This window comes from Symphodus melops, assembly GCF_947650265.1.
Source record: "Symphodus melops genome assembly, chromosome: 7".
In the NCBI taxonomy this organism is placed as follows: Eukaryota; Metazoa; Chordata; class Actinopteri; order Labriformes; family Labridae; genus Symphodus; species Symphodus melops.
The window spans coordinates 15,172,958-15,190,643 of NC_136697.1; the positions used below are offsets into that span (position 1 = coordinate 15,172,958).

Below are 17,686 nucleotides of genomic sequence, written 5' to 3' on the forward strand. Positions count from 1 at the left end.
TTTTTTAAAAGACAGCAGGCAAAGAAAGCATAAAAAGCAAGTTATTCTAGAGTTCATGAAAATCTGCTTTGTCAAGTAAAACCCCTCTCCTTTGTGTTTACCATCAAAGAGGAAAAAGACAGGAAGTAGCTGCTACAGGAAGTCCAGGCATGGAGAGGACAGCTCCCCCTGAGACTCTGAGGATCACAGCTCAGCGTGCACAACATCACGGTCAGCCGTGCTTATCTCTGCCTGCTAACTGCTCTTAGTTAGTAAAAGCTAATCCATGCAGTATTCTAGCCGCTGAAAGTAGGGCTAATTCTTCCTAACTGTTATATAACTAGTATGCAGTTATTAGCCTCATAAGCTTGGATTTAATTATGTTTGAAGTGGCAAGTGTTTCTTTTTCTTTTTTTTTTATGTATTTGGCATTAAAAACCACCCAACATAGTTCTGACATATGATCCTATCTAAGCTAGTTTAGCTTGTCGCACAGACCATTATCTCATCTGGTGTCACTGGCTCTACTCACATGAGCTACATACTGTATGTCTATAATTAACTTGCCTTTTTACAGTTTCTACCAAAACTTAACAAAAATATCTGGAATTTTAACAGCTAAATCCTGTACTATGTCCAACAGCTAAATCCTGTACTATGTCCATCAGCTAGCTTTGTCTGGACGCTGTTTTATGCTGGGTGGTTAGCATACATTTCTTTTTTTTAAATGTTGAAAATGTTGTTTCTAAAAAGAGCAGGTTGCTCTGGACAATACAGCTGCATGGGGTACAGTGGAAAGTAGTAAAGCACATTGCAAAACTACACAATGAGCTAGAAGCTTTGTTAATTTATCTGCAGTAAGGTGCGCATCCTCTTGAATTTGTACAAATATTCAGTACATGAGCTTCAAAATTATACTCTGAAAAATATGGACAGACAGGGTTTAAACAACTAATCCATATATAACATGGGGTAAAGGCTGGGCTGTAATGTATCCTTGTACTGGATATCATATAATAACTTATTTAAACACTCTAAGTAGGCAAAATGAGCCCCGAATTTTAGGCACAGTAACATAAAATGCGGATTATATCATATAACTATTACAATTCACTGCAGAGCAGTTACTGATCAAAGCCTGAAGTCTCTTCATAAAAAAAGTTTTGAAAGTATTTATTCAAGCCATTCTTTATACTGATCACTTCCCTCATGGCCTTAACAGCAAAGCAGTATTTCTGTTACCATGGCTGGAGTGACTAAATGTTCATGTTTTTCATTCCCCCTTTTTTTTAAATGGTGCTGAAAGACTTGCAAAGCTGCATTTCTATCCACACAGGGGCATCTCCTAAACGAGAGTTTAGTGTTGGTGATCTGTAGTGATGCTTGGTTACATGACCGCTGGGATACAGCCAAAGTCACTATGTGGTGTTGTAGCTGATAATGTGAAATAACCATTTTATTAGGTAACAACCCACTGACAAATGATGTTTCAACTTTCTATCAGACAAGCTAATGACCCAGATGTTTACAAAAATTCACCTCATGTTAAAAATTACACATCCATTTAAAGGATGTGTAATTTTAACTAAACTAACTAACTAATCTAACTAAACTTGGAAAAAGTGTCACAAGGATTCGGTCAAACATTCAATTCCTCACCAGAAATTGCTGTTAAGTATAGTGACATTTAATTGAAGTGACTGAATGAAGTAAAGGATGAAGTTAAACAATACCAGATGGCAACCACTAACCACCAGCTGCCCCAAGGGAAGGTTCAAAACAATCAATGCTGTTCATGTATTGATTGACAAGTAAATTTAAAACTCTGCTTAGAGACCACATCAGACACGGAGGATTTATTAAGCAGAGTCGTTAAGGCTTGCACTGTCGTTAAACCTGAGCTTACTGTTGTTGCTCCAACTTTGGTGCAATTTAATTTGATGCCTACATGGAGTTATACGTAACAGGACTAAAGGGTATAATTACACACACAACGTCCCATGCACAGGCCACATCTACATCTTTAAAAAATAGCCCAACTGATACAGGATTTTTGTGATGGATAGCAATATATGCTTAGAGAGGGACAATTAGATGATTTATAGGAATCCCTTTATACATTGCTAAATCAAGCAGGATATTTGCGCCGTTTGTCCTTCTCTGCAATATGTAACGCACGGAGGCAGAATGGTGGGGCAAAGTTACAGTATTCCACCCCTAATCCGATATCCTTCATGGTAACAGAGGCGTAACAGTGGGGAGCGCTGGTAATGCACAATGTGTGTGCATAAAGATCCCGCTGTTTGTTTACACATCGTGCCTCTCGTGCTTCCGGAATGTGAAATAAGAAATTACGTCATAGTGAAGGGGAAACTTTGTTCCATATTTCTGTTGTAGAATTGCACTGTTTAAACATGACAATGCAAATGTCCGCAGAAGGTGGCTTTCTTTAACAAATAACCAAATAATTAAACATAGTCAACTAATTGTAGTGCTGACCACCGCCGGCTGTGATACTCTACATCTGCTGCAGACAGTGCTGTAAGTATGGAGTGGCTCCACTGAACAAACTACACCAAGACACCATTTGTAGTCCATTCTGACATTGTTTCAGTTTTACATTTTCTGTACAGTAAGTTCCAGGATTGGTCAATATCGGTCCTCTCTCCCCTCCTTCTGTTGTAATAAACGTACTAACTACTCTTTGAAAAGAATTAGATTATCTTATACTTCCCACCTAGGTGCATATACGCAAATAAATCTCTCTGACGTCTCAAATCAAACTTTTCATCTGATGAGGGATTTCTTACATCGCTCATCCATCCAAACTAGGCCAAATGAGGCTCTGAGGACCAAATATGAATTGGGCCACAGTTCTCAGCAGTGCTGGGAGCTAAAACTGTGTCACTGGAGGGGATGGGAAAAATATGGTGGCTGTACAGCATGCTTAAAGCCACAAGTGTCGTCAACTGAAAGTGTTTCTCTCACATGTTGCTGCCCTCTACTATGTACATCTCTACAACAGTACCAGTGGATCGTATACAGCCCTGGCACTCAACATGGGATCAATGGGTGTGATTCAGAGGTCTGTCTTTTGATCTCTGTCTCTGTCTGTGTTGTGGCTGTTCAGAGAGAGCACGTGTGTGTGTGGTGTGCAAGAAGCTGGTTAAAGTGTTCATTAGGAGCACGGGTAAACCTTTAGGGATGAGTGCAGACAGGAATTACTCTTTATGAGTGTAGGCAATCAGCGCTGCAAGGCAGACACCAACGTGTCATAGGTCAGATGCAGAAATACACAAAAGAGTATTAGCTAACATACAGTATCTGCAGCCATTGTTACTATAAGTAAAATGTAAGAGTCTGCTGTCTGTGGGTTGTTATGCGTCAATATACTGCACTTACACAGAAAAGACTTAAGTGACATTCAAACAGTCAATAATTCAATCTGTGTTTTTAAAACACAAACTTATCAGCAACCTTTTAGGCAATGAAGTTTTTAATTGATGAGTCACTTAAAAGGCAAACAGACAAAACGCGACATTAAGACGCCATATTACGCTTTTGAACGGATGGCCATTTGTTACTATCCTGACAACTTACTGTATACAACAAAATATGGATCATTTCATTTTACTTACTTTTTCTTCACACAAGAATAGAAACTTAAAGACATCAGTTTTGTCTCTCAGTCACAACTTTTTGCATTCATCACAATACTAACATAGTGCAAACAATAAACCATAGGTCATTTGTGATGAAAATACACCAGGAGAGTCCGTATTTCCTGCTCTTCAATTATTATGATGATTGGAAATAACACTGTGTTACAAATGTGTTTTAAGTTTAGATTTGGGTTACAGGAGTGTGTTACGCTCCCATTAATGACAAGAAGAAGAACAAGTTCCTGACAGGCACTTTTAAATGCATATTGGGCCTTACATTTGTTTTTAGTGAGTCAGTTTATCAAGAAAATATTCTGCACACGTGCTGCAGTGCTAAAGGTGGCCTGCAGCACAGAAGTCCTCTAAGCATCTGTGGATCAGACATTAGTTAGTGGAGAACTCTGGTCCAAAGTGTTACATAATAGGTTTGTCCTGACTTCTGCAATGAGGAATACTTAGCATCAGCAAAAAGTGACATCAGTGACACTGTGAAATAAGCAGTGAGTGACCTAAAGGTATGAGAGATGGGTAAGAATCTATTCATGCTTCATAGTAATACGCGTAATATTTATGTTTATAGTAAATAAGGAGAAACATTGACGATAATGTGTCAGTGAGTGGAATTAATGCTGCTGTTTATAGAATGATCCCACTTGTAACGCCTGTTGTCCAACTCAACATCAGTCCATAATATGAGACATTAGAAAAGAAGATGTTTTGAACAATGTTTTTCCACTGGATCTAACCCAGAGATGGCACGATTCTGAGGCTCCAGCACCTACCCGAGCCGAAAGCCTTGGCCACGAGCCACGTCAGGCTGCAGGATATCTTGGCCCTGGTGAAGTCGTAGTGATCGAAGCTTTTGATGGCAGGGACGATGAAGGTCGGTCTCATCCCCCTGTCATCTGCAGAATCTCCCATCTTCTATCGCTCTCTCTCTCGCTTCAGTGTAGCCGGAGGATCACTCAGCCTAAGGAACTCCCCCTGACTGCGGATGACATCCCGTCCAGAGGAATTCAATGCAGCAAAATTTCCTCTTCTCCCAAAAAAAAAAAAAAAAAAAAACTTTGAGCGTGGCCTGTCTATTGGGAGAGCACGACGACTTGGGCTCTGAGGGAAAAAAGCCCTCTTACATGAACACCATCTCTAGTTTACAGCTCTTAATGTTTCAAGGTATCCTTGAACCCCGACAGCTCCAGCGCAGTTTAGCGGAATGATTTCAGAAGATTTCCCCCATTCCCTGACATGTTTATCGGACATAACGGAGCAGCTGAGCGGCGGAGGAGGACAGCTGGAGTCCGACACACGAGGACGGCCTCAACATCTAACTAAAAACGCCTTTACTTCTTGCCTTTCCCTACTGTTTTTTCTCCCTCTTTTTTTCTCTCTATTCCCTGCGCTTTTCCTGCCGCACTGTTCGGGGGATAGAGCCCACTGCGCATGCGCGATCCACCCACCCAAGTCTCTTCAATCCTGAAGCAGTGACAGGAGTCAGCACACAAACCATCCAAGGTGGAGTTTACTGGAAGGAGGACTTCTAGCACAGTCCCAGATGTAGTTACCATGGAGAAACTGAAGCTAAGTTCTTTACAACAGTCTCCAATTACAGCTCCAAAAAAGTAGCCTTATTTTTTATATATGTATTTATTTATTTAATGAACCCATCACCTTATGGAAATTAAAAATATTTCGTAACCTCTCTGTCAGTCTCCCAAGTCAAAGCCTTTACTCTTTGTTTTATTATGTTACGAAAGAGCAGGTAAAATATGTTACTCATTATTTTATTATATTATCTACAAAGAACCAGTTAATCCATCATGAGCACAACGTTGGGCAACATTAAGCAAAGTTACAGTGGCAAGGAAAAAAAAGCCCATGAGAGGCAAAAACCTGGAACAGCTAACTGCCAGACTCTTTAAGCGGTGTACTTGAACGATACAACAGGAAACTCGAAGTACTTGGTCTTTTTTAATTCTCTGGGTTTTTGTTTTTTTTCACATTTCCAAAATTTCCCCATGGCATGAACAGACGTGATTGTATTGACAGGAAACAATAAGAATAAAGGGACTTGAATGACGCATTTGTTTCTTTAAAAATGTGTGCATTTCTGAATAGTCCTGTACCTTGTTATGAAAGTATTTGCTCAGACAAAGAGCAGCAATTAAGATGCTCTTTTAGGCAGAAATATAGATCAATACATCACCTTGCATGTTGGACAGTTAGGGATACATGAACATGTAGTGCTCCCTTAAAAAAAAGTCAGAACTGACCCTCTAGAAAATATGCTTCATTGTTGGCCCCATAAACACCAAAGCCTCTTACTGATCTCTTAGAGGGTGACTTTTGTCAAATTTAAGCCTGAAGCACTCCTGTTAGTGCAGACACAACCTGCTCAGATTCTGAAGTTTTACCTGACATTGATATATAACAAATATATTTAGTTTATAATCACAAACCTAGTTTCAGCCAAAATGAGAAGAAGATTATAATGCACTTGATACACTTGATTCTTTAAACTAAGTTAATCGTGAACTATTTCAAGTATATTTATTTTTATATACTACTGTACTATCATTAAAGCTCAGGCAAACAGAGGAATAGAGGAGAGTTGGCATACACAGTTATAACAGCCATGGAGAGATACAGGCATCAGTTGTAGAATCACAAGGAGAATCTGAATAAAATAATTTGACAGCAGGTTCAAAAACAAGACGACACAGTGAATTATGGAAAGACAAATGAGGAACACCGTGTAGTTAATATTCAAAGGAAACACTGAAAATGAAAAAGCAACACATCTGTTAACTAATTGTAAAACCTCAGGTAAATTGTTGAACTGTCCTGATATTATATGAGGATGAACAGCAACTCTACTATGTCAAGATGGAGGGAATGAGGAGAAATTTGGAACAAAGACGCCCCCCTGTGCCTAAAGTAGGTTGTTACAGCTGATGTGAAGAGGATGTTGATCTCATTTATCAGGCAGTAGATGGCAGGCTTACACTCTATATTTATTCTGAAAGTACCCTGCCCTGCTCAGTTATGTCTCTCCAATGGCCCTAAATCGTTCCAACAGCACTCAAATGCTCTCATTTGTCAGTTTTATTGATTTGTTCACATTTTAAAACAATGACACAATCTACAGTGACGTCCTTACAGTGGTATTTACAGCATTAACATTTTAGTGTTCACAAAATATGATCATTTCAGAATTTTCTCCAGGTAATTGTTCATCGATATTACTCTTCGTCCTCCTCTGTGTAAACGGAGTCATCTTTGTCTGCATCTCCAGCCATTGCCACAGTCATTCGAGAGTCATTACCGATCATAACATAGTTAGCATTATTTATATGAATATTTGGTTGTTGTTGCCACAGAGCCCTGTCGTCCTGCTCTGGAGGCAAACCGGGATTCAGAGGACTTTTTTGAGCAAGCAAAAGGTCACGCTTTTCTTTTTCCAACAACTCCAGCACTTTTCTTTCTTCAAGCAACTGCTTTTGGTGCTTGTTTGATTTCTGTAGCCTCTCCTGTTTCTTTTTCTGCATCTTTAGCATCTGCTCTTCGGTCCACATTTTCCTCTGTCTTTTAATGACTGCTGGAGTCATTGCCCTTTTCACTCTTTTCTCAAAGTTTATATTTTCCTCCAGAGGAGTTTTTGTGCGCAAAACTAAAGGTATGTCCTCTTTGGGCATGAAGTTTTCCCGTGGAAGCACAGGGATCACAGTGTTGTACTTGTGTTTTTTGTGGATGGAGTTGATGAGGGCCGAGTCTGCCTCCACCTCCTTCATGGGAGTGTTGAAGTTGCGAGTCAGCAGCAGGAGGGTGAAGGCTGAGTTGTTGATAGCGTCCTCCACACACCTCAAAGTGCTCCTTCCGGGGACTTCAAAGTTCTCGCAGAAAATTGCACCATCAGAACCAGTGGCTATTTCCAGTTTTTCCCTCATGCTCTCGGCTATATCTGCATCCTCTGGTGCATGCAAGATGACAAATGCATAAAATGTTTCCTCTTCTTCCTCGTCAGTACTATCCCTCCTTTGAATATCATTTGCAGCTTTCACGTTTGGCTGGTAAACGTTTGTTGAAACAGATAAATCTGATTTAGGTTCTGTTTTTGGTTTGGTGGTTTTGTCTGGAGTTGGATTGATAAGAATGTGCATCTCCTTGCTCTCTGCAGCTGATTTATCAACCTTTATTGAGTTGTGCTCTTCATCAAACTCTGGATGATCAATAGATTTCAAGGTATTTGATTGCCCAGGATGTTGAGGACAGCTTTCTGTTTCAAATTCACTACCGAGCGTATGGAGGGACTTTATTTTGGATTCCTCTGATGTTTCTGGTGTTCTCTTGTCATTTTGAAAAGAGGCGGTTGGAGGTATACTGATCTCCAGATGAGTGGGGTATGAGGGCATGGAGCAGCTCGCCTGCAGTGGGCTGGGCAGATGTTGCCCTCTCTCTGGCTGATCCTGAGAAAGACTCACTTTTAAAGCTGTGTTTGCTTCACTTTCACTTCTAAGAGGATCTCTGTGAGAGTCAAACTTGGGCCCTGTAGGGAAGCATATCCACTCTGAAAGCTCAGGCCCACAGACCTCTTCAGCTTCTGCTCTGAGCTGAAAATACTCCAGATCGTCCTTGCTCTTTCTTTCCCTGGAAACGGCTCTCTTATATGCCAGATTTCTCAGAAGTGTGTCACACAGCCTCTGTTCTGACAAAACCTTAAAAATACGTGCCAAAGCCGCCCAAGATTCTCCCGTGAGCCCTTGAGAATCACCACAGTGGACAATGAAATCTTCTAATTTACCTCCACTCAGTTGCCATTTTTCAGCCAGGTGGTTAGCGAGGTGGCTAGCGAGGTGGTTCTCTCTGAGAGTCTGGAGTTTTTCCAGAGCCTGCGCCTCTCTCTCGAGAACGATCAGACACAAGGCGTGTATGATTGTATCTTCAGGAGACTCACTCAACTGGAATGTCAGGCTTAACAGTCGCTCTGAAGGTGCCTTAACTAGTATGTCAAGGACATCTCTTAGTCCTGTCCCCGGGTTTTCTTGTCCCGTGTGACTCATATTTGGTTTCAGTTTATTTTATATCAGTAAAGCATATGTTTCTTCATTTCTTTAACTAACTGGAGTTGTTGAAGAGAGAGGGGAATTGGCATAGTTGGTCTATAAAGAGATAAAAACAACACAAATCAGGAGTTAAGTCTTTAACATGTACATGTTACAACATGTGGAATCTTTGGAACTTTGTCAACATGTGAAACAAAACGTGGTATTATTAAGAGCCAAAGTATATTGTAATACAATAAATGTTTTACTTTATTTCCACTGAGAACAAACTGACCTTCAAATTTGTTTTCAGACACTAAAACATAAAAAGCGTAACTCACCCGCATGGAGTTCTGGGCACCATAACATTGCATGTAGCTTCCAGCTCAAATAAGGAAGTCTCTTTTTCCAGCTCCAGTTCAGGCAGCAGAAAACTGTTTTGCTTTCAGAAAGTTGTTTTTTAACTTTTGAGAGCGACCTTTGTACCACACAAGTCCTATCAAACTTTTGATAACAACTTAATTTCTCTACAATCGTACCTGTCTTAACTGTTGGAATGCAAGCTTGACTAAACCTTTGCACAGCATAATGATGATGTCACAGTTTATGAAGTAAGGGAGCCCAAGCAGGACAAAAGACAGAAGGAAGAAGAAGCGTTCATGAAGAGTAAAAACACAGATTTCCACATAACCTTGAGACATTTTTTAACAAATGCTATACACGATCAAATCCACACAAATTGCTTCTCACCATTTAAACTTGATTACTTTTGTTTTAGATCATAAATGTAAACAAATTTGCAATCTGAGAGTAAACAACCAATAGTGATAAGAGTGGGACATAAAGATTGTTATAGACAATAGCAGTAGAAGAGAGAAAAAATGTGAACTTTTCTCCCTCTCTGCTGAGAAGCAAGTGTATTTTTATCCACAGAGGAAACCGACAACCCTGTATTTACCAGGGGTGGGGTCACAGCAGGCAGCGTGCAGGCCAGCTTCAAATCTCTCAATATACAATATGCAGACAGAGAACCTCTCTGTTCTTAGTGCAGAGTTTAGTATGACATGTATACAGTGCGACCACTTCTAAGGGGTCACAGTTACTCACTAAAGAGTGGTCTCTATTTCTGTTGGAGCTTTTCATACATGCATATGAATTATAAATAATGTATGACCATTCAGACCATTCAAGATTTGTATCATGTATCCATGAGGACCATTGCAGTGTTGTTATAATCTAATCCTAATCTGTAGCCAACAGTATACAGAGGGGGAAAAAAACTTCAGTCAAAAAATATCTTAGAAACAAAGTAGACTATTAATTCTACAGACAACGTTTCTTTTAGAAAATGTTTAAGATTCAGGGAATTAATAGAAAAAGTGTTGACACCCATTTCTCGAATCAGAATTAGAGAAATTAAAACCAAATTAAAACTGAATCCTTTGAATCTCTTATTATTTATAGGTAGTTTTGGTTAGACATGCCTGAATACCTTGGTGTAAACACTTTCAGTTTTTTTTTTTTTCAGTCAGTATTTTAAAAAAAACTGCAGAGATTTGTGTGTGCTGTAAAGATGAACACACATGAATGAACACACATAACTACATATTTCATCAATGCTCTGTGACATTCACCAACCCCGTCCTGACTCATTTTTCTTTGAGCCGGGGTGAAATAGTGTGTTTGCTTCGCATTGGGGGTTTGTGCTGCAGAGGCATGAGTAATATAACAAAGTGTATTTTAAGTATAATGCCATGATAGTACTATAAATCAAGCTTAAATAATTATCATCATGCCAAAGTTCTACTGAAGCACTAGACACATATTGTAGAGCAGCATTTGTCTTCTCTATTTGTCTAGAGTCTGTCACATATTGATTTCAGCTGCTTTGATCTCTGGTGAATTTTGTCCTTATCTTCTCGCTAAGGCATTCTTCCAATTGTACTAATTACAATCCAATTTCCAAATCTGATGGATATTCTACATCTACAGGATTGCTGTAACAGTATTTTGTTGTACTTGTACAATGACAGTAAAGATACCTTATCTTATAACATACAGCGTTCTTACTGTTCTTATAAGTTGTTACATCATGTGACCTTTTTTTCATTCAAATCTTGAGGAAGACATCATAGTTTTATGAAGTGGCTTCAATACATTTTGTTTTGCATTTCAAAAGTTTGGTAATTTCCAAATCACATTCTGACTTTAACATTGCCCCATAGAGACTTAGGACACAGTATATTATACAGATTCAGAGATCCTTTTTTTCAAAGGTTGATGCTGTTTTTGTTTTTTTTGTTTTTTTTGGGGGGACGTAGTTAAGTCAAACATAAGAACCAAAGAGTAATTTTGATGTGGTCTGGAAAATGGCACGATGTACATGTTCTCTCTTAAACACACAAAATGAAAGTAAATGCACACATGAAGGAACTCACACACGAAAATATGAGACACACAGATCCACACAGCCCGAGGATCATCCTCAGTTGGTTACATAAGGTGCTGCCAAACGTCCATCTTTATTGAGGTCACTTCCTTTAATGAGAGACACACTCTCCCAGCAGCTGTGTTAGTCAGCATGGCTGTAAATTTGCCTTCACCTTCAGGGGAAAGCTTTAGTAAGAGGCTGTCAGATCGACAAATCCTAACTCTTTTCAGATTCCAGTGTTTGGAACGGATGCATTCTGACCTCTGCTTGGTTTTGAAATTGTAATAAAAATATTACAATGTTTAAATATAAACATGTGAAGCTCTGTCTTTATAAAATGCACAGATGGGTTTCTGTGTGCGTTTTGTGGCCGTGGGAGAGAGCGGGGTACACAGAGGGGTCACGTATAAGAGGCTTTAGGGCAGACAAGTGAAAAGGAGGCCCTTTCTTGGACAGAGACTATGGATTAGGATGAAAGACATATGAGTGGGGGAAGCTCTCCGTGTTTTATCTGTCTCACACGCTCGCTGCATACACATTCTGCATCACGTCTATACAAAACAGAAATAAATAAAGAAGAAGACACAAAGGCTGACACATCAGTAGGCACAAGCGGGGGGGAATAAGAAAGACAAAGAGATAAGATAGCGGATAAGATAGCAGGTCAGGGGCGAAGGGACAGAGCAAAAATATGAACCAAGACCTTGACAGATCGATCCTCTCTTTAGAATTCTGTTTGTGAGAGGCCGAGAGAGGCCACGCAATGCACTGCTCTTTTCCCAGCCACTTGATTCGTCACACATGCTAAGAGAATTTAACACACTCACTTCTGGCAGGCAAATGCTTCAAACACATGTACATGTGAAGAGATACACAGATACAAGGCCATGCACTCATTCAATCAGCGTCCACGCCCACAGTTTGGCCTCTATTGAGACCCTGAATGAAACACCTGCACTTTTGGCCACTGCACTCCTCTGCAGAAAAGTTTGAACATTTTCCTGCATTCTCTTCAGTTTTGCTGAGGTAACACAAAGCGGCATATAGCTTTAAAATCTTACAAAACAGTGAATTTTGTTCCATGAGATATCAGTTTATATAAAGCTTTAGGAAGCCCACATACATACATTGAATCTAGTTTGGTGTGTGCTTGTGGTGTGTATCAAAGCAAAAATAACCCTCATTATCACACACTGAGGATAGTTTATATTGTTGACAAAGCAGGCCGACAGATTTGAGTTAATGTGACAGTTAACTAGCATTAATTCAGGAGCAAAGGTAAATGAAGCGGCCCTGCGGACATGACAGGGGAGTGCAGTGTGGATGGGAAGACGTGTGTACTGTACCACACTGGACCATGCTTGGGTGAGCATGTAGGCCATGCCAACAACAATGCATAATACAGCCTCTGGTGATGGGGGATGCATATGCACACACACACAAGCATGCACACACACACACACACACACACACACACACACACACAAGCTCACACGCATGCACAGACATTGACGATGATGGGGCATGGAGCAGTTTATGCTCATATCAAGAGAAAGTCTTTGATCAGTGTGACAGGAAGGGCACTCGCCCCAGAGGAATCAGCTAACTCTTGCCTTGCGAAAGCACATCCACAATAAATCAGGCATGTGCGCATTTGCAACAGAAGGGAGAGAACGTCTGATATTTAACTTCATTAATATGCTAAATGTATGAATATGATTTGTTCCAGTTCAACGTCCAGAGTAGCATGTCCAAGAGAGGCATGATAACCCTGAAGAGAAGAATGGACAGAAATTCAGGTTGCATGTATAATCCTCTCAATTTAATAGGTTGTTAAGCTGCACAAGCAAATTACATATGGCTTTTAAATTAGCACAAGCACGAGTTTCAGTGTACACATACAAAAAATAAAATTATTTGAGCGTTCTTTTCTCCGTGGCTTTGAGATTTATATAACAATGTAACAATCTTGAGTTTGCGTTTGCATTTTTTGTCTTAATTTTCTTTTTTAAAGGTTCAGTTGAGATAATATTTAATGGCATATAGTCTTTAAACATTCTGCCTGAAATATTTTAAGCTAAACATAGACAATATTATTCTTGTAAATGCTTCTTTCAAGGAATAATGAACATTTTATGAAATTTGTTTTCAACAATGATGTTGCCACTTGGATTGAACAGAGGCAGACATGCTGCTTGCTGCTGCTTCTACTCCTAGCTAACATATCCTAGCAAACAAATCCTAGCTAAAACATCATACATGTAGCTTCATATGTACTACACATTCATAGGCTTTAGTGTTATGGGTCTTTGGTGGAGAAAAAAGCAAATAAACAGACCTCCCAAAATCTTGTAGGCTACTATAATACATTTTAATTCAACACTTAATTTCCTTCGGCTGGACATTTGTTTGTATTCTCACAATTCACTTTTTTTCAGTATAATTTCTGGCTCTTGGCCTACACAAAATGTAACATTATTTCATTTGATAATATAAGTTTTTTTGTTTCGGCAATAAAGGTAAGATAAAGTTGGGTCATCCACTTGTCCATAGATATCTTTTTAAGAGGAGAAAAGAAGAGACAGAATAGGAATAGAGCAGAGGAGGCGAGGAGAGAAATTAAAACCTGGATTGTACAAAAACTAAAAAAATAAATGGACCCAATCTGGCAGCACTTGGTGTCAAGATAGCTGCCCGTCCAAAAGCCTGTGCCCAATCCCCCATGTCACTTTTGTCCGTCTCTAAACCCTGCGGATGCTCGGCTTGTGTAGCAGATGCACATAACCAAAGGATGTGAGGCATGAAAGCAATGGGAAATTCATTACATATTCCTACCCCCCTCCGTTCACCATAATCACCACAATTAGCAGACATCTGCAGTGACTCCAAAGCTGGGAGTGTATTCAGGCAATCAAAGTGGCTTCAGCGACAGCACTGACTGCAGCCTCCTCTGTGATGGGCCTCATCCTGAAGGGAAGCATTCCATTAGAAACTCAGTGATTAATTGAGACGGAGAATTTGCTCCTGGCATCGAGCAAGAATGAAACCCAATGGGAGGCAGCCATGATGGCAGACTTGTACACAGGGTTGGTGGAGGTGGTCAGGAGTTGCCAGTGATTGTGCCATATTGTTGATAATTTCAGAGAAGACACTCACATAGTTTTTTTCATTTTGTTGTATTACATGGTTTTTAGGTGACTATGGGAAGGCTTTCCAGACCCATCAAGTTAAAGAAACAACAACTGTGTGTCTTTTTGATGATTATCCAGATTGTATTGTTACTTGGAGCTAAAAAGGCAATTGGTTCGGATCACTAGCAGTTACATCCCATCCCCTGAATAAGTAAATTGCTAGAAGCACTACACCCAAACATGTCGTTGTGTATGTGCATATTATTGTACCTTCTAGAAAAATGGATCTCAAATGGAGGATTACTAGATTTCTGAAACTATTCAGATTAAAAGAAATGTATTTACTATCTTGCTGATTCTGCGAGGCCTATTTTGCTAAGATTGTATCAATGAAATCATTTAAAATATAAATTACTTTTTGACAGCAATGGAGTGCCTATAGACACAAGTATAGGGGCTTTAACATAGACTGTAATTATTGTATTGGAAGAAGAGTGAGTGACGTCAAAGATCTCTTACCGCTTTAAGCCCGTCTGTTGCAGTCACCGTGCTGGAACTGCTGTCTCGACATTACTTTCAGTCAGTCTAACGACAGGCCAAGAACTGGAGCTGAGGCAGGTTTTAAACCCCTTGACAAATGGTTACATCACACACCCACATCAATGAGGTCATGCACCTAACTTTAAATAACTCATATCGTTCATCAAATTAAAATGGATGTCTTATAAGAAAATTCAGCCACTGCCAATTTTTTTTTGTAAGGGTATACGTTTTTTTTTACCTGCTCTTTTGTGAAGTGTCTTCACATAGCATTTTCTAGCGAGTTGGTGTTTCAAAAAAGTAGAAAGAGAAAAAGTAGATAACTAATGTGGTGTAAACATGTTAATATCTGCTGTAAAACAGCCATTTTTGGATGGGGTGTCCATGTGAGTGCCAGTTCTCTTGCAGTAAGCCACAAATTGACACTAAAGCAACTGGAGTTTTTGAACTTGCACATTGGCTTAATTTTACTTGAATAGTTATCTACTGAATTGTAGTATTCTGATGACATTCAGGAAATGATTTGTATAGTTGGTCGACTCTTGTCACTTAGCTATTTTGATGTACAACTTTATCAAGAGTTATGTAAAGAAATGTTGGTTCAAGAATTGAAAGAAGTTGTCTTTGATGATCAAGAGGATATACCTTCAAACTGTAATGAACTCATACAAAAGTATGATTAAAATGTGCTATCAGAATACAATATACCAACACAGCCGCAAAGTGAGTTTTGTAGCAATATATGTATATGTAAATACATATAATACATTATATAAATATATATCAATTAAAGTCTTTCAACCTTAAAACAAGAACTTAAACAAGCACATAATAATTTCCTACTGGATAATACTCAGTGTTGACTGCCTTCTCGAGCATATTCCATCTGTAGAGAATGACAGCACGTTCGACAGCTCATTACTGAAACAGTTGGAGATGTCACTCGTACTAAGCACAGTATGGCACAGCCATGATTTTAAGCCTTAGCTTAATACGTTGTCATGGAAATCAACAGTACCACATCGGACACTTTCCACTTGATTTGAGTCCAGGGCTGGCTTGTGTCTTTATCACACACATATAAGGACATGAGCGTAAATATACAAGTCAGATTAGCTTACTTGGACACATGGAGCTTGTAATTAAAAAACAGACACTACAAACTAAATAGAAAGCAATGTTTTCAAAGAAAACATATTTTGTAGTGTACATGATTAATTTCGAGATTTCACTTTTCTACTGTTGAGTTAGCTTTACAACTAAAATGATTGATTAGCCCCTAGTGCGTTTGAGCATGTCTGACTGTGTGTATGTGGAGCTCCTGCAGAGCCGTGTTTTCGCAGTGCCAAAACAAAATGTGAATTCACAGATGGGAGAAAAAAAAAATCACGACGCCACGGAATCAATATGTATTTACAAAGATGGCAAAGTTCTGTTATAACCCTTTTGCAGAAACGCAGTCTCGCAGTCTCGCAGTCTCGCAGTCTACTGTGAGCAGAAAGGGAACAAAAGCAGTACGACTGCTGTGGTAAAATTTGAAACGCTTATCCCTTGTTGTTGCAAAGGACTGTTTACAGTTGCAAAGTAGCCTACAGTAGAGTCATAAAGTCCATGGATTGATAAAGTGTATAAAACAAGTTCAAAAGTTTGCTAATGTTAGCTGACATTAGCCAGCAGAAGCTACCAGAACATGATAGGCTTTGCAGCTAAACCTGTGTGTAATTACCCAAGGTGTTTAATACAACTTTTGTTTTTAAAGGTCTATGAATTGACTCTGTATATCATATCACATAAGATCTTGTTTGCTGACATTAACTACTGTAAACTAAGAGCTGTGAACAAGGACTTTGGCAGCAATACCACTGAGTGTATAAGCAAGGGCTACATTTTATTTCTTATAACTTATTTTCTAAACTATAAGAAACAGCTTCAATTGTTGCAGACGTCAGACTAGATGATAACACAAAATGAAAACATAAAAAACTAAAGTTTTACAGATCAGATAAGTAAACAAGATTTTTTTTAAGTTGAGGAAACATGTTTTATTGTCTATATTTTCTTTGTTATAATGCGGTATTAATCCTTTTACACATGCTTGTGGGGTTTCTTTTCTGGAGATTTAAGGGCAGTAAAGGTCATGACCTTTTCATTTCATTATACTGCTTAAGTCTGGATTAAACTATGAAATCTGTCACAGCTGACACATTAATATGCTGTAATGTTCAATTGGGGGAAAATGCTATTTGAAACATCAGCTTTCCCCACCTGGAGTGGTAACTTAAAAGAAATCTGCTGGTTTATAGCAAAAAGTTAAAGTTACAGATCTGGCATAAAGGCTATCAGAAACTTGTATTGAGATATTTAAAACCAAGAAGAACCACATCGAACTTCAATTAAAATGAAAACGGTGAATATGGAATTATAAGGTTTTCATAGCAGTCACACAAACTCCCACACGGTTAGATTTGTGAAAGAGCTGTGATTGAAGCTGCAGCTAAATTAAGAGGAAAGAGAGATTAGAAGCTTAAAGGAAATCAAGCCAAGGCTGTTGCTCTCATTTGGATGTTTGAAATTAGACTCTATACTGAATAACTCTAGGTGCTTCACTTCTGAGAGCATCATTCCCACCAGTTATGCAAATTAGCCTTCAAATTCAGACAATAATCAGATGATGTGAAGCTTTGTTGAGATCCAAGCACTCTCAGACAAGAGCTGAACGTATTCCAAAAAGAGCTTATTTGTGGTGGACGGCCTCTTGACTGTCATAAAATTGTAGAGTCACAATGAAATGGGCGTGATCCTCCACTTGGTGCTTCCTTCCTTCCTCCCAGTCCAAGGCTCTGGGCCTAATAAAGGCCTGTGTGGTGCAGCACAGACGGACCGCCTTTCTGCTGTGTGGAGAAA

The 17,686-nt window shown here is 39.2% G+C and overlaps 2 protein-coding genes across 4 annotated transcripts in view; both read right to left on the reverse strand.

The window, feature by feature from the left end:
* Nucleotides 1-5,262, reverse strand: part of camsap2b (calmodulin regulated spectrin-associated protein family, member 2b) — a 31,968-nt gene extending 26,706 nt beyond the window's left edge. For all 3 annotated transcript variants that reach the window (XM_079348734.1, XM_079348735.1, XM_079348733.1), the window contains exon 1: nucleotides 4,424-5,262. In XM_079348734.1, the coding sequence (XP_079204860.1) occupies nucleotides 4,424-4,562 (139 nt within the window). In that variant the 5' untranslated portion in view covers nucleotides 4,563-5,262. The remainder of the gene's footprint in view (nucleotides 1-4,423) is intronic.
* A 1,466-nt stretch (nucleotides 5,263-6,728) lies between these two features.
* Nucleotides 6,729-9,753, reverse strand: ticam1 (TIR domain containing adaptor molecule 1). Its single transcript, XM_079348559.1, has 2 exons — nucleotides 9,022-9,753; nucleotides 6,729-8,797 (listed from the first exon to the last, which is right to left on the reverse strand). The coding sequence occupies exon 2, from the start codon at nucleotides 8,696-8,698 to the stop codon at nucleotides 6,881-6,883; it is 1,818 nt and encodes a 605-aa protein (XP_079204685.1). The 5' UTR covers nucleotides 8,699-8,797; nucleotides 9,022-9,753; the 3' UTR covers nucleotides 6,729-6,880.
* Between the last annotated feature and the right edge of the window lie 7,933 nt (nucleotides 9,754-17,686).